This window comes from Acinonyx jubatus, chromosome A3 (assembly GCF_027475565.1).
Source record: "Acinonyx jubatus isolate Ajub_Pintada_27869175 chromosome A3, VMU_Ajub_asm_v1.0, whole genome shotgun sequence".
Classification (NCBI taxonomy): Eukaryota; Metazoa; Chordata; class Mammalia; order Carnivora; family Felidae; genus Acinonyx; species Acinonyx jubatus.
This window is the reverse complement of record NC_069388.1, coordinates 62,376,923-62,400,967: the sequence shown is the minus strand read 5'-3', so window position 1 is coordinate 62,400,967 and position 24,045 is coordinate 62,376,923. Positions and strand designations below refer to the sequence as shown.

Sequence of the window (24,045 nt, the reverse complement as noted above, 5' to 3'; positions counted from 1 at the left end):
TTGATTTGACATCTTTTGGAGTTTAGTTCGAGTCAAGGTTTCTTTTTGAACTAAAGAAAGCTTAACCATTTTAATATTTAAAAAATGATTTATTGAATGAGAATTGACCTACAAAGCAACATTTTGATGTAAATCAGATCTTCTAGATACTGGTTAAATATCGGTTACCATTTATGCTGTTTTAATCCTAAAAGTCTTTGATAACTGTATTAAGTTACAGGTTTCTTTTATTATGATATATATTTGGGAAGGAAGTGGCAAATTCAGTAGAAGGAAAACTTTGAAGGAAAATTAACATTTAGCTAAGTTTTACCTCACGTGCTGTATGATTATTTTATTTTATAGACTCCAGGCATTAGAGCTCGATCTTCAAGACTTCAGTGGTTTTGTGATAGATGCATTTCAAGTAATCAGGTTTGTGTTTAATTTCTGGTCTCAAGCACCTAAAACTGTGAGTAGAAAGCAAGTGTCCTCCATGTCATATGAGCATTTGGGGACATACAGCATTATTAATAGAAGCAGCGTTATCTTGGTTGTTTTCCAGGTAAGCGGTAGCTTAATTCTTATTTCTGAGGTGCCGTGGAATCCCAAAAAATTTTAATTGGGGCCCTGAAGATTTTCACTTGCTTTATCCTAGTTGTTGGCTTGAGCAGGCTAACCTTGTTTCCTTGGCAGTTTAAATCTGCTTCAGTTCTTAGTGACCAGAGGAGTCGCTTGATGGGAGCCCAAGTCGAATTTCTACTTTCTGTCTCCTCCAGTGCAGATATTTGTTCATATCCTGCAAAGTAAAAGCCACAGGGGAAGAGGAGTATACCACTTGGGTGGAGGAATATTCTTATTAATAAATAGAGGATGTGCTAATTCTACCCTCTACCCCAAGTATCTTTGAATTATTCAAAATGCATGTTCATGGAGATTCCCTCAGTTAGGTGATTGTTCATGTTTTGTTCTTGACTGCAGAGTCCTTCAGCTTTTCAACCTAAAACATTTTTTTTAATGGTGGTAAAATACATCTAACAAAATTTATCATTTTAGCCATTTTTAAGCATTAACTACATTCACATTGTTCTGTTTGGCTCTTTAAATTTTTAAATGAAGTTAATCTGCCCTTTGGGTAAAGCTTATTTGAAGGATTATTCAACTGACATTTGTGAATTATAAAATATATCCTTTACACAGTCTAGATCCATCTGTTACTCTTATTTTTAAGGTTGAAACTCTAGAAAAATTAGTGGAGCTAACGCAGAAGCTATTTGAATGTGATAGAGACCAGCTGTACTACAGTCTGCTAAAACTATATAGTAAGTAATCTGACCATTCCTCATGTTTTCATCTTGTGACATTTATTCTGTTGAAGGCAGGTGCTAGAAAGGGGTATCAGGAAGGTCCAGGGATTGTTAAATGTGTAGCCTTTAACCCAGGTTTAAGTAGAGGCCAGATTGAGTTTTATCACAGAATGTTACATTGTATCACTAGATACCATACAAGTTTCATAATTTCTGACAATCTTGCTGCAGTAATCAGAAGATGAGAAAAATCTTCATCAGGGCCACAGAATGTAATGGGACTTTTTGAGGAGAGACTAATGTTTTCTTTTTATTTAAGTGCTCTAGTAGACTTATCAATCAGTCACTTCTATAAATAGCATAATCATTGACCTGTTCATGTCTATAAGATCCTTTTCCAGAAGAACGCATATTGATATACAAACTCGTTGCTAGTTTTTAAAATGTGATTATGTTATAATACGGTTTTGACTGCTTCTATACTATAGACATTTTCTTATATTTTATTACCTACAAATAACTTCATTGAATGGATGTACTAGATTTACCCAGCCAATCTCCTAATGCTAGACGTTGGAATAGAATTCAGTTTCCCGTGTTATAAAATAGCGCTGCATTAACCATCTGTGTGCCGTAATCTTTGCGCATACTCTTAGTTGTTTCCTTGTACTGCATTTATATTTGTGTCCTGACCTTTTTTTTTTTTTATATTTATTTATTTTTGAGAGAGAGAGACAGAGTGCAAGTGGGGGATGTGCAGAGAGAGAGGGAGACACAGAACTCGAAGCAGACTCCAGGCTCCGAGCTGTGAGCACAGAGCCCGACGTGGGGCTCAAACTCACAGACTCACGGACCATGAGATCATGACCTGAGCCGAAGTCGGCCACCCAACTGGCTAAGCCACCCAGGCTCCCCTGTGTTCTGAAACTTTTGATCTCTATTACCAAACATTGCTCTAGTGTGTTGATTCCAGTTTATACATCTGGGAACTTGGTAGTCTCTTTTAAGGTATTTGGGTAGAGAGGAACAACACTTATAATAGTCAGTGACCCTGGGGCGCCTGGGTGGCTCAGTCGGTTGAGCGTCCGACTTTGGCTCAGGTCATGATCTCGCGGTCTGTGAGTTTGAGCCCCACATCGGGCTCTGTGCTGACAGCTCAGAGCCTGGAGCCTGTTTCAGATTCTGTGTCTCCCGCTCTCTCTGCCCCTCCCCTGCTCACTGTCTCTCTCTCTCTCTCAAAAATAAACATAAAAAAAAATTTTTTTTAAATAAAAAAAAAAAAAAAGAATAGTGGCCTGACCTCCCATCCCCTCCTCTCCCTCCCCTCCCTTTTTCACTTCATAGATATTTGCTCTAGATTATTTTCTTTTTCTCATGGGAAATTTTCCTTCACCAAACACCATAGACAGCAGTGAATAAGTTAGTTCATTTGTCTTTTTGAATTTGTATTTATTATCTTTAGAAGCTTTGTCTTCTATGTTGATGGTATAAATAAGACTTTCCATAAAATTTACATTTCACTTGTTGGCTGCATTGAAGTACACACTTCACTATGTAGTTCTTAAAAGTCTCAAAATTCTTAAAATTCAATTCTTTGGTTTGAATGAATTCTGGCCTATAATACTGAGGTTGTTGTTATTGAATATATAATTAGAAAACTTACATTTTAGGAGTTTAGTCCTCAGTCGGTGGATTATAACCTGTATTCATTCAGGTGCTAATTCTTTCCCTTCCCCACCCCCCTTTTCTTCCTTTTGAGGAACAGTTTCACACTTAAATTTTAATTTTATGCAAACTGGAAACGAAAAAAAAAAACCTGAATTTATGTTTCCACACAAGTCCCAGCGTTTAAAGTCATCCCCATAGAAGACCCTAATCCTTTACTGTGCTAGACATTGAGGAGGGCCCTGCAGATAAAAGGTAGCGCCCTGTGGAAAGAGTTAGGCCTGTGACCAAGACTAAAGACTAGCTATACAGAGTGAAAGAACAACTGGAAGAATGTACGAGGTACAGCACTAGTCCGGGGAAGGTGGAAGTAGCCAGCCTCACAGACTTCTATTTCCCTGTCCAGATGACCTTTGCTGTCTTGTTTTGTTTTGTTTTGTTTTGTTTTGTTTTGTTTTGTTTTTTAAAGAAAAGAAAACAATTTCTAAGTTCAACTTTCCTCTAGGGATAAGCAGTCTCTGAGGTTTATCACCATTTTTTCTCCTTCACCCTCCTTTGCTCTGTTGGACACCTCCTTCCAGTGTTTTGCTCTATATTTGAGCCAGCAGTCTGAAGAGCACAGTCATGTGAGAGTAGCCTCTTGTGAGGCTGGAAGCCAGAGGAATCGTTATATTGAAGTATACTTTTTAACCCAGTTGGTGTACTTCATAACCTTTGTAGTGCTACAAATAGATAATACGGGGGGCGCCTGGGTGGCTCAGTCGGTTAAGCCTCCGACTTCGGCTCAGGTCATGATCTCACGGTCCGAGGGTTCGAGCCCTGCGTCGGGCTCTGTGCTGACAGCTCGGAGCCTGGAGCCTGCTTCAGATTCTCCCTCTCTCTCTGACCCTCCTCCCCTGTTCATGCTCTGTCTCTCTCTGTCTCAAAAATAAATAAAAAACATTAAAAAAAATTAAAAAAAAACACAAATAGATAATATGGTTGTGATAATCCTAATCCTTCCCTTTCTGCCGAATAAACCAGTGCTCTTCTTTTTGCCCTCTGACTTGGACCACTACTTAAACGTGTTAAATAATTTATAAAGCACTATGGACTCAATTTGTTTGAAAAGGAACATATAATATGGAATGATGTATGAGATGTGGTCCTATCATACTTGAAAAATCCCTGTCTTGGATTGTGGATTTCTGAAAAAGTAATTTGTTTGACCTACCAGAACTTTTTATGAATTCATTCTTTCTCATGGTGTAATTTTAGCCTTTAAAAGCGATTGGCCTGATTATTTTGGGGTATTTGTCAAAGAGCGGTTTTGTTTTGTTTTAAAATAGTATCCCCCACCCACCACACCCTTCAGGTTGTGAATTACAGCATACTACAGAAACAGGCACAAAACAACGATACACATGGCTCAGTGGTTTATGATAGCCAACATTCATGTAACTGTAATCTAGATGAAGAAATAGAAAATGAAACTTTTCATATCTTTAAATACTAGTTGTACTAAACGCGTTTCATTTTCTACTTACTGTATACAGTATGATGTCCATAGGTGATCTGTTAAAAAGAATCTGTCACAATTCAAATTTTAGTTTGAACTATCTTTTCTTTCTTTTTTTTAAAAAAAAAAATTTTTTTTTAACGTTTATTTATTTTTGAGAGAGACAGAGACAGAGTGTGAGCAGGGCAGGGCCAGAGAGAAAGGGAGACAATCTGGAGCAGGCTCCAGGCTCTGAGCAAGCTGTCAGCACAGATCCTGATGCAGGGCTTGAACTCACAAACCGTGAGATCATGACCTGAGCCGAAGTTGGACGCTTAACCGAGCCACCCAGGTGCCCCTCTATCTTTTCTAATACACTTTCTAATGTCACCTTTCGTGGTGATAGTCTTGCAAAATTAGTTCCTAAGACCTGTAACAAACATGAATGAAGCAGCCCCCTCATCTGCATAATGAATATACTATTATTTTGAGATAGTATTTTTACCTTCTTATTGAACATTTTCTTATATTCTAAACATGTCAATTTCTTTTTACATGTATACAGATAGTTGATTATTTGTATACATTATTGGAAGACAGACTGCTTTATGTTTTTGTAATTTTGTCTTAAAATGTTACAAATCGATTTTTATTTTTATTTATTTATTATTTTTTTAATAGGAAATTTATTGTCAAATTGGTTTCCGTACAATACCCAGTGCTCATCCCAACAGGTGCCCTCCTCAATACCCATCACCCACCCACCCTTCCATCCCACCCCCCATAAACCCTCAGTTTGTTCTCAGTTTTTAGGAGTCTCTTATATTTTGGCTCCCTCCCTCTCTAACCATTTTTTTTTCTTCCCCTCCCCCATGGTCTTCTGTCAAGTTTCTCAGGATCCACATAGGAGTGAAAAACATATGGAATCTGTCCTTCTCTATATGACTTACAAATCGATTTTTAAAAAGCCAACATTTACACTTTAGCATTTATTCTACCTCTGAAGTTATTTATGTGCTTTTTTCCTTTTTTTCAAGTACTTCCATTGACATTTCTTTTCACACTGTGTATTTATTATACAAATAAGGCATGAGTATATTCCAAATTACTAAAGAGTCAAGCAATGCAGTAGTGTAGTATACATAACAAAATGTGGAAATGTCCTTTTGTCCACCCCTCAGAAGTAACTTGTCAATTGGCCAGCCTTCCAGCCTTTTTTCTGTATATTTATATCCATATAGTTTTTACATATACACCTATTATCTTGATTATTTTATCCTCTACATGTTTCATACTCTACGTTATGGTCTGTGGCTTCCTTTTTTACTTAATGTGAAATAAATTCACAGGGAAAGATCACTGCCTTTTCTCTTTAATTACCATATTTAAGTGCTGGTGTCCTTGGAATCTCCAAAGTTGAACATTGATTTTTTTTTTCAATTCTTGAGTTCATATTTTAAAATTTTGTTTGTGTTTCAGTTTATTGCGATCATTGTTTTCTAGGTGCTCACATTGTTCCATCTTTGACCAGTGGGAACTCCTTTACCTTGTCTCCCAGGTCATAGAACACCCCTCGCTAGTCTTGGATTGTATTCAGGCAAAGCAAGACTGTGCAGGCTTGCATAGCGAGATCCCTGTCCGAGCCCTAGATTTGTTATTTTAGAGTGGAACCATCATTTGGAAATTACCCCCTCTGATCAGTAATGTGTAAAAACTTTCGATTTCAACCAAAACCCCAAACTAGACATTTTCATTTCTTAGTTCATTACCATAGCGGCTACGCATATAGTGACATCTTGTTACACACTGGTCCTATTGCCATAAATTACAATCCCACAACAGTGTGTATTCTGGTAAAATCACTAGTGGTGTCCAGAATCGTTGGTTGTATAGCTTAACAATCCTCAGAGATTGTGTAGTGGTCAGTCCTCTCATTCTTTAAAGAGGAGGAACCAAGAATGCCAGGAGGGTGGTGATGGGATTATAGAGGCAGAGTGTCCATTCCCTGGCCACAGCCCAGGCAACAAGTAGGATTGTTGTTGTCTTGGTAGAAGGCATTTTAAGCCCCAGAGGGATATTATACAAGAAAGGCATGGCCTTTCTGTGCCTTTGTGAGTTTTTGTAGACAGGTGCAAATGTTGGCACGCTGACTAGTTTGCCTCAAAGGTTTGTTACTTATTTTGTGATCCAGGCATATTTCCAAGAAGTTTTTTCCCTTTAAACAAAAAAAAAAGTGTCTGTGTTTTGTGTGTGTGTGTGTGTGTGTGTGTGTGTGTGTGTGTGTGTAAATATAAATGACTGAGTTGTTTCATGGTATAAACACTATCTAATTTTCATGTATTTTGAAATATTCTCTTGTATAAGTTGCTAGTTAATTAAAGGTACATCTCTGTAATATCTTGTACCCCCAAACTGGAAGCTTCCATATACATGTGCCTCTTTTAGAAGAAAATTGTCTTCCTCTAATTCTTACAGTTGAAGGCACAGACTTGTACATCCTCCACCCATCTTCTCTTCAGTGTTTGGAATAGTTTATGTTAGTGTAAAAATGAATCTCTTTAGAAAGCCCCTTAGCAGCGCTGTTTCCAGTTCTTGGAAACCTTTCCTGTGTCTTGTATAGTCCATAGTACTCTGGCAAGGAACAGAAGTGTTCCGCCTTTTCTACTTCTACAGGATTAAAGATACTGGAGCTTGGCGTTTTGCTTTTAATGTGTTTAGTTCAATTAGTTTTCTATATTCACATAATTGAAAAGTTGCTGCTGAATTTTACGTTACATAAGAACATTCTAATGAAGGATAAGCATAATTAGCTTATGTGAATCTTGTTTTGAAAATAGATTGTAAATTTAAGCGTTTTATATACAAATGATTTTATTATCAAAGTGTGTACAAAATCACTGCAATCTGTGTATGACCTGGTGAAATTTTCCTACTTACTACCCTTTTACTTAGGTTTCTGATGGAGCATGAATGTGTTTTGTTCTTCTTCTTTGAGTTGTTTACTTTTAGGAGTCATTAGTTACCAAAAAACTTAGCTTTTCAGTTGGAGGGGTCAGGGAGAACTAGGAAAATCCCATTTGTTTTAATATTTTGGAATTCCTGAGAAACATTTATTTATGTTTTCTGGAACATTTTGTGCTCTGAAATAACCCCTTTCCTAGAGCTGATGGTACACAATGAAGATAGTCTTTATTCATATTTGAAAATTTAAAAAACACTTTTAAAGGAGTATTTCTTTGTGCTTAATAGTTATATTGAACTTAATTAGTGTCATGATATTTTTCATATTTTGGTCTAGTTTTTCACAAGTAAAAGTTTATTATATTAAATGACTTTGAGCTTTTCTCTTTTTAAAACCCATTAGAAGGTTTTAAAAAAACAACGTCTTGAGGGGCGCCTGGGTGGCTCAGTCGGTTAAGCGTCCGACTTCGGCTCAGGTCACGATCTCGTGGTCCGCGAGTTCGAGCCCCGCGTCGGGCTCTGGGCTGATGGCTCAGAGCCTGGAGCTTGCTTCCGACTCTGTGTCTCCCTCTCTCTCTATCCCTCCCCCGTTCATGCTGTGTCTCTCTCTGTCTCAAAAATAAATAAACGTTAAAAAAAAAAATAAAAAAAAAACACGTCTTGATTATTAAATTTTTGCTATTTGTGAAGACTAGGTTACCACATAAAAGGAACATAAAAGGAATACCACATATTCAGTATGAAGGAATCTGCCTATTTCCTTCCAGTAAACTTCCCTTGCCCTATAATACTTATAGTCTGGTGGCATTATTTGTTGGGATGAGAAATCTGTCACACAACGTCACAGACATTCTTCAAGTCAGCAGAAGAGACAGAATTCTCCCTATTCGACTAAGTGAAAAGCATTTGTTGATTCGTCCCCTTTGAAGAAAATCATACATCTGCACGTATTCACTCCCTTTAGACCTTCAGCTGTGTATTATACTGCATACACGTACCCATCATCTTTCCAGAGTTTCACGGACATAGTTGAATTGTTAGCTATTTCTGATTTTGATTTCAGAAATGGGCAACTTCTCAGTTACTTTAAAAAGGTTTTCAGAGTATGTAGTAAATGGTAGGAGGTTTGTTGTTATTTTTTAATAGGTAAGGGATTTCTATTTGAATTTGAAAATTCAAAAGGTATACATAAAGAAGTCTTCTCATCTTTGGTCCACAATCATCCTGTTCCTTTCCCTGGTAGCAGTAATTTGGGGGTAATGCTTACAATTCAACATCAAATAGGAGGAAATTCTAAACATTTTTATGAATTCTACTTCGTTATGCTCATTAATTTCTGCCTAATCAAATTTTACAGAAATAAATGGTGACTGGCAAAGAGCTGATGCTGTCTGGAATAAAATGCAAGAAGAAAATATTATTCCTCGTGCAAAGACCTTAAGATTATTAGCAGAAATCCTTAGAAACAATAATCAGGAGGTTCCATTTGATGTACCTGAGGTAATTTGTTTTTAACTGTAAGCATAACAGATTTTGTTGTCAGTATAACGTTAGGGCATAGGTGAGCCCGGTTTTATACTAAAAAAATCACTGTGTATACCAGTTTTTGTTTAACTGAAGAATTTTGTTTTTAAGTTGTGGTATGAGGATGAAAAGCATTCCCTGAGTTCATCACCACCTTCACGTGAAGAAGCAAATATCCAGAAAGATCTGTTGAATGCCTGCCAACGAAAGAAAAGCAAAGGTAAACCTGTACACAGGGATCTAATAGTAGCATGAGATCCAAGTCCATTTAACAAATTAGAAGTGCTCTAGGACAGAGATGGAACTTGTATAAATTACTTTCTTTCATTTTTTAAATTAACAAAGATATTTTGGGATAGTTGGGAAAACTTATATATAAACTGAGTAGTAGATAATAATAAGGAATTATCTCATTTTGTTTTTATGTTTATTTTTTTAGTAATCTTTATGTCTAGTGTGGGGCTTGAACTCATGACCCTGAGATCAAGAGTCGCATGCTCTTCTGACTGAGCTAGCCAGGTGCCCCATCTCATTTTTATTGGGTATGATAGTGGAATTTACGACTTATAGGACAATATCCTTAAATGTTGAGATCTATAATGAAGTACTGAGAGATGAAAAAAAAATCAAGATATCTATAACTTGTTTTAAAATATCTAAGCCAAAGTGATCAAGCACCATTCCAAGGTTAGAGGCTGGACGTGAACCCTGTGTCTTGCTCATCTTCCTATTTTCTAGCAGTAAACTTCTGACGTGACGTGCCTACCACCTTTATGACTACTTTAAAAATTTTATGACCATCTTGAACACTCTGATAGCTAGCAGCTTGCCTATTACGTTGTAGACATTTCCATTTAGACTTCATTGTACTCTTTCAGAATCATACATTACTGTTGTTTCCCTTTTTTTGTTGTTAATTTTTCTCCATAGCATGCTAGCATGCTCTTTAATTCTTTCAGTTTTGTGTGGATTTTCAAGTATGCTTTATGATACTTAAACCGTTACGTAGATTTTTATTCATTTTAGTATTGATCATTTTGAGCTCTGTTCAATAGAAAGGAATCAATTTAGAAATTTATAATTTCCTGTTATTTCTTAACTGGAAATTTTGTGACACTGACGTAAAGTGTACAGGGTCACGAAGAGTAACTTTATCCTTTGTGTCATTTTCCTTTGCTGCATACTCACCCTATACATCCTTGAGTCCTTACCTTATATATGGTAAGCCTAAATATAAAATTAATTATGATCATCAATACTATTTAAATATTCCAGTGGAGTTTTTATTTGACTGAAACAAATATGAAATTAGTATATAGTTACTTTTTGAAGACTCTAGAGCTCCTTCATATATTACCTTTTTAAAAATTGTTGTTTTGGGGGGCACCTGGGTGGCTCAGTCAGTTAAAGCATCTGACTTCAGCTCAGGTCATGATCTCGTGGTTGGTGGGTTTGAGCCCCGCATCAGGCTCTGTGCTGACAGCTCAGATCCTGGAGCCTGCTTCAGATTCTGTGTCTCCCTCACTCTCTCTGCCCGTCCCCCACTCACGCTCTGTCTCTCTCAGAAATTAAATAAACATTTTTTTAATTAAAAAAATTGTTTTTAAATGAAAACCTTGACTAGTTAACTAGATAAATATAATGTAGTGTTTATTATAAACGTGGAGATATACCCCAATTCTGGTTTTAGTATGCAACTTACATTTATTGTACTTGTTTTATCCTGTTATTCTTCAGAGTTTTTATTCACAAATCTCAGGATTTGAGTGCTTAGCAAAATATGAATACTTTGGAATTTGAATGCTTTGCATAATAGCACTTTATCGAATTTCTGGTAGTTTAGCATCCTTACCAACTTTTACACCAGAAACCTGTGGCACTTTACAATGATAGCCCCTTCCTTCTTTTCCTCCTTCCTTCCCTCCTTCCATCCTTCCTTCCTTCAACTAGTAGAGAATAATAAACAGACATACCGATTTCTTACAATGCCTATAGTTTTAGACAACAGTAAGATTTTCTAGATTGTTTTGTCAATCTTAAATATTCGAATTATACTTATTTTATATTTCCCAGGAAACCATGCTTGTTGGGGAGTAAACAAAAATTGCACTGCATTTAACCTCTTAGCTCCCTTGAAAGGGAGCACTGTGTACAGAATGACAGATTTTATCTGTTCTCCTTGGTTAAGACACAGATATTAATGTCATACCTTTTCTCTCTTGTTTTCTGAGTTTACCTTGAAAGAGGGTTTTTCACATTGTCACTTCAGTTTAAATTGAAGGGCTCATACAAACTCCCCTAACTTAGAAATACAAGTGTATGTCTGCTTGTTCAGAAACCTCTAAAGTAGCTCTGAATGTTTTTTTGAGCATTAATATCATGTTCCCTCCTAATTGTATGTACTGCATTTCCTTACATTGAGCTTTATACCTATAGAAGTTCGTACATGTAGTTCACTTATGCCCTCTCTTTTGTGGTTTGTTTATACACACCAGAGAGTGGATTATAGTTTCAGTTGGATGTTTATAGCCAGGCAATTTTATTTCAGAAAAGTAAGTGACTGAAAACTGTAGTTACTTCTCTTTTGGTAACATCTTTTCATTCACTGACAGTTATTGTGAACAAGTGAAATAAAACTGTTAATCAGTCAAACAAATGTTGCTTAGTTTACTTGTTAGATACCTGTATATTTGAAAATTGTATGTTTTTGTATAAGTCCTGTCGTAGCCAAATAATTTGATCTCCTAATTTTAGAATTATAGGCTATATTCATTTTAATGCTATTGTGTTGAAATGTTAACCATTGTAACCACCCACTTATAGATTAAAGAGTGCTTTAAAATGCATCTTTTGCTCCCCTCAATCTAAATTATAACTGTGGTTTATTTGGACTTTAACACACATTTTGCAGCTTATTTTGAAACTGGTATCATCTTTTGACAAACAAATTCAGAAGAGCTCTTTTCATTTTTATTGGCATGAGAATAATTTATTGACTTCAGAAAACTAGTATGAAAAGTCATTTTAAAAGGAAGTCCTTTCAGGTACCTTCCATGTGGCTTAAGTAGAGTTTCCAAAGCTGTGACTTTGTGTTTACAAAGATGAGAAGGGTGACGGCATCTGCTGTTTAGGTCAGTGTGTGTGTGGAGAGTGGTATGGTGGATGAGTATGGAAACAAGGAGAAATAATGTGGTTTGGGGGCCGTGTTCTAGGGTTTCTTCCCTCCTTTTTTGCCATTTCAGAGTAATGTCACCTCATTTTATGTTTTTTTCCTTCATAGATGCATATAGTATTTTCCTGAAAGCACACAAGCAAAACATTGTGCTGAACAATGAAACTTATGGCAGTCTTATAAAATTACTTTTGGAGAAGGATAGCTTCTTACAAGCAATGCAAGTGAAAGATGTGTAAGTATTAGTCTCTTTATTAAACCTGTCACTTAGAAAAAAGTATCAGCTCTCATTAGAATTTTTCTAATGATTTGTACTGGTAGCAGCTGCTTAATTATCCTCAACTACACACAAAAATCCTATGAAATGGTTTTCTAATTTTATGGGTTTCTTTTTAACCTACAAAAAAAAACCTTACTGGCCCTGAACAGTGTAGTACATTTTATTTGCCTAATATAACTTTGCCACTCATTTATGATGTCCATATACAGAAAAGTATCTTCATCATACTCTGTTTCTTGTTCAGCAGCTAGATCTGTGAACCTTTTTTGGTGGGAGGACCCTAATATAATGAAAACACCCAAAGGCTTTGAACTTAGGCAAGGGTTCGAATCTTACTTGAAATTTCTATTGGGGAAATTGCCTCCCATCTGTGAGCCTCATTTTTTCTTTTATGTGATGAGGAGATGATAATGAGACTTACATTAGAGATCTCTTCTAGGTGTTGAAGAACATAGAGTGAAGTAGAGAAAATATGAGTGCTCAACACATTTTATTGAATGACTGATTTTACTTATTTAAAAAAAAATGTTTATTTGGGGGGTGGGAGGGAGAGAAAGAATTTCTGTCGGCACAGAGCCCGATGCAGGGCTCTATCTCACAAACCACGAGATCATGACCTGAGCCGAAATCAAGTCAGGGGCTTAACCAACTGAGCCACCCAGGTGCCTCTCAGCACATTTTAAATGCCTTTCTCTTTGCCCTTCTGTTGGGTTTTTTGTTTGATTTTGGACTTTTTACAAAAAAAAAAAAAAAAAAAATCTGTGTGGTGGTCATGGTAGGGGTTTTGTTTCTCTGGCTAGTTCCTCAGAGTAAAATACTTCGTTAATCAGAACAAGAGTGAAGTTTTGTTACCTGGTGTGTCAGGTAATGGACTCTGTTGTCTTATCCCCAAGAAGTTAATGCGAAAAGTTGAGTTATTAACCAGAAAGGGCCTAGAAAGGAATAGATAACAGTCACCTGCCAGGGAATATAGAGCTGTCCTGGTGATGAGTCAATAACCTTATTTTCAGTGGCAAAGGTCAGCCTTTTCCTAACGTATTACAAGTTCTTAAATAATCTCTCTTGGCTCAACGTTGGCCTTCAGAATTTTTAAGTCACAGTACTTTTGGAATATTAGAATCCTGAACAGAAAGTGGGTGCTTGGCATTCTTGCAGTTTGCTGGAAAATTTGGTGTTAATGCTAGTGTTACGTTAAAGTTTTGCACCATAGGGGCGCCTGGGTGGCTCAGTCGGTTAAGCGGCCGACTTCGGCTCAGGTCATGATCTCGCGGTCCGTGAGTTCGAGCCCCACGTCGGGCTCTGTGCTGACGGCTCAGAGCCTGGAGCCTGTTTCAGATTCTGTGTCTCCCTCTCTCTGACCCTCCCCAGTTCATGCTCTGTCTCTCCCTGTCTCAAAAATAAATAAACGTTAAAAAAAAAAATTTAAAAAAAAATTATGCACCATAGGGTCATATTTACTGTTTGTATTTCATTACATTTTGAAAAATGTATCTGACTGTACTTGTCTGGAAATACATAACACACCCATGTACAGTGTGTATACGTATAGTATATATAGATGTATATATACAAGTATAATATATACTTATACACACACATGCACACCATATATATCTGTGGTCTTCAGCCATCATTTGTATGTCCTATATCAAGGACAGTCACACTAAGACTTTTTGAAAGTTCAGGTTTTTAATGTATTCTGTATCCCATTTGTGTTTTGACTCAGTTGCTAATTAAATTACGTATCTCTAGAATACTCGAGACATGCTCCATTAGTGACTTGGAAAATTTTACATTGAACAGCCTATTGCCATCTGTAATCATTGAAGTCATCAAGGGGATGTGGTATTTTCCTAAAATTACTTTTCTCAGAAATTACCTAAACTCTCTATCCTAACACTGCCCATAGTAATTAAAGGCATTCTGAAGCAATAGTGATTTAGGAGGAAAGGGAGGCAGCGTAAAGAGAAGAGCATTTTGTGTTGTGAACTGGGTGTGATTAAGTGAAGGGATAGAAGCAAAGAAGAAAAGTTTTTTTTTTTTTTAACTTTAAAAAGAAAACATATTTATTTTTGAGAAAGAGCGAGAGAAAGAGACAGCATGAGCAGGGGAAGGGCCGAGAGAGAGGGAGACACAGATTCCAAAGCAGGCTCTAGGCTCTGAGCTATCAGCATAGAGCCCAACGTGGGGCTCGAGCCCATGAACTGTGAGATCATGACCTGCCTGAGCCGAAGTCAGACACTTAACTGACTGAGCCAACTAGGCGCCCCCCAATTTTTTTTTTTAAACTTTTAATTCTGGGGTTGGTCACAGAGATCTCTGAAATTCCCCAAAGCACAGATTGTAATTTTTTCTCATTTTAATTGGGTTTGTTCTAGAACTGCAAGCCTCACATTCTGGTAGCATGAAGATTCCCCACAGCCCACTCCAAAAGTTCTGATTCAGCCCCATCTGACTCAGTCCATCCACCCAGCAATGGTTTGGGGCCCAGAATTACTAAACACCCCAAGTGATTCAATAATCACATGTCATAAACATTTTGATCATATCCATTAGTAATGAATTGTACTAATGTAGCACATGTTAAGTATATTATAAAACATACTCAAAAAATAGAGGGGCATCTGGGTAACTCAGTTTTTGGGCATCTGACTCTTGATCTTGGCTCAAGTTATGATCTCATGGTTCATTGAGATCAAGCCCCATGTCGGGCTCTGTGCTGACAGCGCAGAGCCTGCTTGGGATTCTCTCCCTCTCTCTTTCTGCCCCTCCCTCACTTGCATGCACTCACTCTCTCTCAAAATAAATAAATAAACTTTAAAAAATAGACACTTTTCAGAGGATAAGATTTAAAAATAGAGGATTAAACAGCCTCTTGCCTCCCCCCTAGAGTGCTCATGCAGTGTGCACATCTTTCATTGAAGTGGTTTTTCAAACTGCAGTTGTAACCAGTAAGGGTCATGGGATCTCTTTAGTGAGACAGGACCAACATTTTGTGTAAATGAAATAGAATAGAAAATATCGAAGCATTCCATGTGATAAAGATGGTTTTGTGAGTTTTATTTAGTAAAATGTACACTAGTAGGTTGTGTGAAACGTTCCTTACCCTGTGTGATGGGGATCTTGATCAAACAAGTTGTTGTGAAAGCTGCTGAACTAGAAGATGGTAGAAGATGCCTGCAATCACAGCCCTCCTGTTTGCCCTTATGTGCACAACGTGTAAAATGTATGTTGATTTTTCCTCTTTCTCTGGATCTCCATGAAGCCTTTCTGTACTCTGAGGGCACTTTTATCTTAGCTGTGTTATCCTTCCAGGAGGATTTTGTAGCTGCCTTCCACATGCAGCTGGGTGCACCTAAGAGAATCCTAGATGCAAAGCCTTACCATGCCATAAGCACCTAATCTGGGGATTGGATGCACATCCTTTCCCTTGAACTGAGAAGATGTTATATCGAACTCTGAAGAATTGTACCTTGGGTTAGATCTACATTGGGTTGTTTTGAAAATAACTCTGGCCTGGAACTTCAGAAATGGTAGTTGAAGTTCACGTTTCTAATGAGGTCATCACTTCTTCCAGTTTCGTACCAGTGCTCTGAGTAAAAAAGAACGGTTGCTTTTTTTAAATGGCCTTCTTTATTGTGATGTAGCATGACCAAATGAGCAAGTGGCAGTGCCCCCATGTGTTTTGGCACTGTTATTGGCAGTCCATAGATAGCTACCTGTTGTTACTCTACCTGCATGATGCCTCTTGTTCAGTCTTCAGAGCGGTTTTCTCTGTGAACTAAAGAGTGCAGTCTTTTTTTGCTGTACCCTTGCTGTACTCTCTGATATGTTGCATTGACTTGACCTCTAATGAGATTTCTTCATTTTCAGAAGGTCATTTAAACCTTCCCCACAAATAATGGCACCTCAAAAGTATGTCACCTCAACAGTGACAGCAGCCTTTAAAAAATTAAAGAAGTCAACTTTCTTTCATTTTTAGTTAGAATTACACTTCCTCATGTTTCAAAATAAAAATTTAGATATAATGAATGCTTTCAAGGGAGGAGAAGTGCTTATCCAAAGATCAGTAAGGGAGATAAATTATTGTTTTAAATCTCTGATAACACTAAACTGCGTTTTTAGGAAATTGACATTTCCATTCCTCCATCACAGTAGCCGTATAACCACGTGTGGCTGGTGGCTAACGACCGTGCTGGACAACATGGATAAGGAATATTCCCATCATCACAGGAAGTTTGATTTGATGGCTCTGAATTAGATTTTTTTTTTTTTTAATAAAAGGAAAGATCCAAAGTAGGTCAGAAGTAAACTTTTATTGTCCAACAAAAAGATCTCTGCCAGTAAATTTTTGTAGTTTTTTTTTTTCCTTTTGCCAGTTTGGAATATATTTTTATTGTGATTGGTCAGTTTGTACATATGTAAAATATAGATGCTCAGTGTATTATAGAACTGAAGAGAGTTTCTGTCTTTCTGTTGATCCCCACTTTCATATTTGTATGGAAAAGGCAGTTTCTTGAGATTGAAAGAAATTATTGAAAGAAAATGTTCTGTGTTCTGAGGTTTTTGAAAGGTTGATAGTTCACACTTAATGTCAGTTAAAAGGGAAGTTTTGTTACTGCATGGTCTCAATGAATTTTAGGTAATATTTTCATGTAAATATGGTATAATACATGTAATAATGTTGACTTAAGAAGTGAGCTTAATTTTAATGTGTCTTCTGTTTATTTAATCATGCTAAAGAATGAGAAAGTAAATCCTTTATGCAGTTTATAGTCTCATGCACGAGTTGTTGACTTAAAAGCTTTGACAGATGGGACAAAGGAAAAAAGTCAAACTGAGCAATGGGTGCTTTGGTGGGATTAAGAGGATTGGTCAGGCAGGGGGTGGGGGGGGATAAGAAAATCCTGTGCCCGGGGACTGCAGGGGTGAATCTCAGAGGCTGGAAGTGACTGAGAGGCTGGGCACGTCACCGTGTCTTTGGAGGATTTTCTTGGGATTGACGAGAATAATTTAGGAGTGACCCTGCTTTTCTCGCAATCTGCTCAGCTTCGATGTTCACGTCGACAGGCTGAGGTTGTTGGCAGCAAGATCAGCACCGAGCTTGCTAAGGCAAATGGCGGCGATTGCTTTTGCTCCTCGTGACCTGTGGGGATTTCCTCATCGGGAGATGAACCCTTGGGGGCATTAAGGGTACTGAAATTTCATCACAGGAGATGTGCAAACAGTGTAGCAAACAGAAATCATCCCAGGCTAGGGTTTTTAATCATGTCGGTTTTAGCCAGAAGTCAAGCGATTTTTGCTCTTGAGTTTTAAAAAGTTGCGGGGGGGGGGGGGTGGTTGCCAAATTAAAAGGCTGGGACAAGATTGTTGAGTGAAATTTTCAATTTTAATGTCACGATGGATTTAGTTGTGCAGTATGCTCACCTTTAAAACCTGTATGTATCTAGATGACAGAAATTTGAAAATTAATCAACCAAATGATACGGTGTTAGTAATATGCTTTCATTTATATTTAAAATATACAGCGCTGGAAATAAATGTTCATTTTTGTTGCTGAAAGAATAGTTTTACATTTTATAATTATGGTGAATGTAGAAAAAAGAGGAAAAAGTATCCAGCTTAGGATACAGCCGAACAATGCAGGGCATGCAGTTATTTTAGTCATCTAATATGTCAGCATTCAAGAATCTGAACCGATTGTTTAAAAAAAATCTTGTACTTTGTTTCTTTTGTTGCTCATTTCCAACTTTGTCATCTGTCAGAATGCAAAAAAAAATTATCCTTCTATAACCATTGACAGGATAACACAAAAGCTGTCTCCAGGTCGATATTTTGCAGCAATATTTTTAACATACGAACAGTAGTTTTTATAATTTCACCTTGGTGCTCAACCATTTATTATCGTATCAGAAGCATGTCAGTAATTCCTTTCTAAATGTCTGCTTCTTTTAGCGCTGAGACCCACATCAAGGGCTTCACACTGAACGATGCTGCCAACAGCCTCCTCATCATAACGCAAGTTAGGCGGGATTATTTGAAAGGTATGTCACAATGCTTGACCTTTACGTCACATTAATGCCTCTGCAGATTTTTCTTGTAACGCCCTTCGAATACTTGGATAAAGGAGTCCATTTAGCAAATTACCTGCTTATCAAGAGCCTTTTGTGGTAGCTGAGAGACGTAAATTACTGTACATGCATTTATAATACAGCTTGAATATGAATGTACTTGTCATTTGACCACTTAGTCCAGTTTCCATTCCATTTAACACAAGATGGGTTTTCTTAAGATGAATCACAGCTCTTCAGACATGCAAAATTTGTGTTCCAGAACGAGAGAAAGTACAGGCTTTCAAGTGCGTTAAAATTCACAGCACAAGTCATTTTGCTTTGGAAATTAACATACTTTAGAGCATCTGAAACAATTCCCAGCAGTTGTTTCTTGCATATTGTGTTGGTTGTGTGTGAGATAGCAAATGAGTTAAATTGAGTGTTAAATGTGTGGGGTTGTGCACCAAATGATTATAATATTGATTTTTAAAACTTAATCTAATACTTTTTCAATAGTTCATAATACCAACAGCAATAAAATACAGTGTTTGGAGTTTAGAGTTTAGTGTTTTTAAATTAACGTTAAGAAAATAACCCCAGAAAGCTGTGGAGAGGACTTTGGGGAAGACTGGAAAGGGGGCCGTTTGTTTGGTAGAGGGTATTTGTGGATGGATTTGGATCTGGAGATCTTATGAGTGAGCTCCCCAGGAGGAAAACGATGACTCTCTTAAATGTAGGTAAGCGTCCTCTCTCAGGCTTTACGTTTGAATTTTAGTCAATACAGTAAAACCATTAAAACCACAGTTTTCCAATCTAACAAAACCCACGTAGGAAATCTTTAAGGAACGTTGAAAAAACTCTCACTGTTCAGTATGGTGTCTCCTTTCTTCCTCGCTCTGTAGTAATGATGTGATTCTTCACTTGCACATTTATAAAATAATTTCCCATCCCTGAGAGAAAGTTGTTAATTGTGCATCTTTAATGTTGGCCTGTAATATTTAAATACGCTGGTCTTTAGAGGTCTTCTCATTGATTAGGACAGAGTAGGTAAATGATGATTTTTCTCTTTTGCAAAATTTCTATCACAGCACTCCACAGGCAGGGCCAGCCCATCTAGACAGTCCTTTTGGACAGGGCTTGTTACTAAAACTTTAAAAGCTGTCATTTCATTTTCAATGTAAAAAAAAAAAAAAAAAAAAGGCTTTTTGTCAAGTTCACATTTAATGTAGAATGAAAAAGAGTTTTAAAACATTGTAAACTTGCTCCCCATATAAATATTTCTGTAGACATGGAGATAAAGACACAACATTTTTTTAATTTTGAGGGGTTAATTTTTGAGCTGAATCTGAACTGAATTTTTTTAACTTGACTACTGTCCTTCGCTTGTATATTAGATACCCTATGAAAACTATAAGAAACTTTATGATGTGATTTCACATCTACTCCTCTCAGTTGTTCAGTTCAGCAGGAAGTTGGCCGAGAGTGGGAGCCCTGCCACACTCCCGCCTCCACCCCCCATGCCACCGTTGCCGTCAGCTAACCTGTTAGAGTCCTGTGGTCGTTGGCAAGGGTGGCAATGGTGTTGGTACAGTCTCCATCTCCTTATCTTGCTCCATGGCTGACTAGGGCTCCCAGTTTTTAAAATTCCCTTCTCTTTTTCAGGTTTCTTTTTCTCAATGCCATCTAACGCAGAAAAATAAAGCCAGTTCAATCTTAATCTAATTTTATAAGCGTATACTGTTCTGGAATATTAATAGCTGATTTATATGGCATCTTGGCAATATAATCAGTGTTACTAGTAAATTAAGGAGACTGTGAAAAGGACTCAGGGGGAGAGTGTGGATGGGTACCATTTGAGTGTCTCTTGGGTCCTAAACTATATGGAAGGCAATTCCTGTTCTGGGAATTTGATTTAGGTTCTAAGGTCTCATGCTCCCTTTGAGTGGACATACAATGGTCTGTTGTCCCCGTCCTTCTCTCTCACTCACACATGCACCCGTAGATGCAGGTGTGGGGGTGTTGGATTCTTGGGTTGCTGTCTAGCAATATGACCTTGGGCAAATTATTTAAACTCTGTTGTCTCAGTTTCTCACTTATAAAATTGGTACTTACTTCAGAAGGGTACTTGTGATTGTAGCTGCTGACTATTGTGTCTACGTGTAGTAAATGCTCAACACTATTGTTATCTTGTTTTTGGTACTGTTTTGATCCAGTCGTGGGAAGATCCTCCCTAGCAGCCTGTATTCTTAGTTAAAAGAATATTTTTAAGTTGATTATCTATGTGTGACTACCAGTTAAAGAAGATTTTATCAAGCTTGTTTCATAGATTATATTATTAAAACAATATCAGTAACATTTTGTTTCCTAGTTATACGTGTGTATTTACAAAATATTAGAGAATGTGCCTTTTGAAGTACCTATTTTTCCCATTTGAGAATCACGGATTTGGATTTTTTGTTTGTAGTAGTTAAAAATTGTTTCCTCAATAATAAACACTGAGCGTATTTTTTTTTTTTTGTAGCACTTTTAATAGACTGTTTAGTTATTCCCTTTCCCTCGTTCTTCTGTAAAAGATAGGTTTGTTCTCATTTGGAAGCTGCCTTCAGAGTCTCCATTTTTTCTAGGTTACATTGCTTTAATTCTAAACAGCCGTGAAGTTTTTCTTGATAGCAGTAGTGATTGTTAGGCTAAGTGTTAAATTTCCCCCCCAGTCTACCACTTTACTTTAATGTAATGATTTCGCTACACTGGCACATGAGTCAGTAAATCAAGATATTTCATATTTATCCGTAATCAAGTACTTACAAGTATGATACTTAAAAAAAAAAAAAAAAAAAAAACCTGTGGCTATATCCATGGGAATCTGATGATCTTTATTTTCTATATCTACCAAGTGTTCAGTCATTTAAAATGAATTTGTTAGTGTGGAAGTTGAATGTTCTAGTTTGGCTGCTTCTGTGTAATCGCTCCTGTTTAGAGAGAGACATTGTTTCCAAAGATGAATCTTTGGGATATTAGATTTGGATAAGCAGGTAATGTTTGAATGTAATAAAATCTGGTAAAGTATGAATGTGGTAGAAGTTACAGTATTTATGGAGACTCTTTAATTTTTAAAATTATTTCTATTTTTCTGAACTTGTCAGTTTCCTTAAAATTGGTCACTAAATGTTATCCCTGAAGGGAACCCATATTCTGTCAGTAACATTTGTGTTTTCTCTGAGATTTAAAGAAGAAATTTCTCTGGCCTCTGATATTTTATAGATAGCCAAATAGATCATTATTTTTTTTAGGTTTCTCATAAAGTATTAATGTTTTCTGTAATCTAGAATAAATTATTCATAGCTTTTTGTGTGTAGCCATTTGGTACTCGTATCTAAAAGCTGGTTTTCAAAATGCATTAGTCAGTACGGTTCATAAAAGAAGAACTCTGTCGCCTGCTTTTCTGTTGTAGAGGCTCTAAAAACGCTAAAAACCGCCTTAGATCTGGAGCAAACACCTTCTAGGATAGCAGTGACCCGCCTTATTCAGGCATGTGCCTTGAAGGGTGATGTAGAAAGTATACAGGAGATTCAGAAGATGGTAAATGGACTTGAAGATTCAATTGGACTTTCAAATATGGTTTTCATCAATAACATTGCTTTGGCACAAATAAAGAAGTGAGTATTTTCAAGTTTCTTTTCTTTCACTGGATACTAGAAGGAGCATTATCTCAAATACCACCTTTAAAAACTTTTCTTAGGCTATTAGAAGCCGTATCAACACAGAGGAAATATTGATGTCAGTTGCTGATTGTCCTCGAACTATTAGGGAATAATTATGTGTTACAAAATGTGTTTTAGCTTTAAATTAGACCAACGAATGACATTTACCAAATTTTTCAAAATTGTGAAACTTTCTCCATGGTGGTAACTTTCTTCATGTGCATGCCAGGCCCTTGTGTTGAAACACTGTTACAAACGTGAAAAATGAGTTCATATGATTGTCAGCAACACTGAGGGTGACACTCTGCTAGAACATTGTGAGTGCGGAGGGACAAGCAAGCTTGTTAAAAATGGGCATTTCTGTTTCCCCCACCATCCTTCCCATCCCTGCTGTCAACACACACGCATAGGAAAAGAGGTGTTTAGAGGTGGTTCTTTTACCATCACCTCTAGATTCCTTATGGAGACATGCCACTGTAGCAGTAAATCAGAACTTGATTTTTATTAACGTCTCTAGGAAAGTACGTTGCCTAAGTTAAAGATTCATGGGATAATTATGGAATTGACACTCTGCGTGCTTTGTTCTTGAGTAGTTAATCTCACATACAGTTGATGGGTTGCGATAATCAAAATATAATGTTTGTTTTTGCAGGGTCTTTTGTTTGTTTCTATTTCTTTGGGCAGAAAAGCTGTGTTTTGTTTTGTTTTTTCCTTTTAAAATGGTTCCCATCCCCTGCCAGATAGAACTTTGAATTTTCCCTTAATAAGAGGATGTGATTATTTTAGGTTAGAAGATCAAGGAAATTATCCAAGTAAGATCTGGATGAATTTTAAAATGCTACCATATTAAACACAGTTTTATATGATGTAGAGAATGTGATTTTATTCACTATTAAGGAACTATCTCACTGAAACCCATGAGAAAAACTTACTGTAACAGGGTGTTCATTTTTATTAGAGGATTCTTATGTTTTAGGTAAGAATTCCAACAAAAAATTGATTATTTGGATTCTGAGTACCATATCATGACTGTAAAGTATCAGTTAGGAGTACCTTGGCCAAAAAGATAGTCATACAGATCATTTTTTATCATAACTTGTTAAATAGGGCCATGTAATTGATTTTTTTTTTGAGTGTAAAGGTACTTTTTTCTGAGAATTTTAGTATAAATTAATTATTTTTCAAATGTATGATACCTGACAAAAACAAATTGATGTGACTGGTTGAAAGACATGCAAATAGACCTTCGAAGACCTCAGCAGCAGCTTGAAGAATCCTGAGGTGTTATGCAATTATTATCTTCACCTCATGCAGCAGGAAGCAGTTGTAGATCAGAAAGCTGAAGTTAGAGCACTTAAACAAGTTTTCATTTGATACCCAAAGAGCTACAAAATCAAATTAAATATTTAAGGTAAACTATTTTCTTAAGGGACTGTCATTAATTAGCTGTTTGATCTTGTCTCTAGGGCAGTGTTTTACAATAAGCAACTACTTCGATTATTGTAGCATAAACTGCCTAGCAATTGCTTTTGCGACCTAAATGTGCAGTTCAGCTTTGCCTAGTGGTTTTTATCTGGTTAGTTGTAAATCTGTTTTCCCTTTTTCCTAAAGTATTTGTATGTGTCAATCTCTTAAGTTCTTATACTGAAACTGCCTACAAGATTAATACAAAAGCAAATACTTCTTTAATAATCTGTTTTACTCTTTGACAGCAATAACATAGATGTTGCAATTGAAAACATTGAAAATATGCTTACTTCTGGAAATGAAACCGTGAAACCCCAGTACTTTGGCTTGACATACTTATTCAGAAAAGTAATAGAGGAGCAGTTGGAACCAGCAGTTGAAAAGAGTAAGTGAGCTGTTCTTGCTAAAAGAACACAGAAGCACATTTTCTCTCTGGTGAGGCTGGACCAGGTTTCTTTG

General features: G+C 36.8%; 1 protein-coding gene and 1 long non-coding RNA gene across 2 annotated transcripts in view; one reads left to right on the top strand and one right to left on the bottom strand.

The window, feature by feature from the left end:
- LRPPRC (leucine rich pentatricopeptide repeat containing) overlaps positions 1–24,045 on the top strand; it is a 108,340-nt gene that overhangs the window by 75,214 nt on the left and 9,081 nt on the right. The window contains exons 26-33 of the mRNA XM_027072562.2: positions 346–414; positions 1,211–1,301; positions 8,747–8,889; positions 9,025–9,133; positions 12,194–12,320; positions 18,321–18,409; positions 21,870–22,074; positions 23,832–23,971. Coding sequence (XP_026928363.1) covers positions 346–414; positions 1,211–1,301; positions 8,747–8,889; positions 9,025–9,133; positions 12,194–12,320; positions 18,321–18,409; positions 21,870–22,074; positions 23,832–23,971 — 973 coding nt within the window. The remainder of the gene's footprint in view (positions 1–345; positions 415–1,210; positions 1,302–8,746; positions 8,890–9,024; positions 9,134–12,193; positions 12,321–18,320; positions 18,410–21,869; positions 22,075–23,831; positions 23,972–24,045) is intronic.
- On the bottom strand, positions 19,077–23,838 carry LOC128311184 (uncharacterized). Its single transcript, XR_008289291.1, has 2 exons — positions 23,316–23,838; positions 19,077–20,101 (listed from the first exon to the last, which is right to left on the bottom strand). It is a non-coding gene; the product is annotated as an uncharacterized LOC128311184 (long non-coding RNA).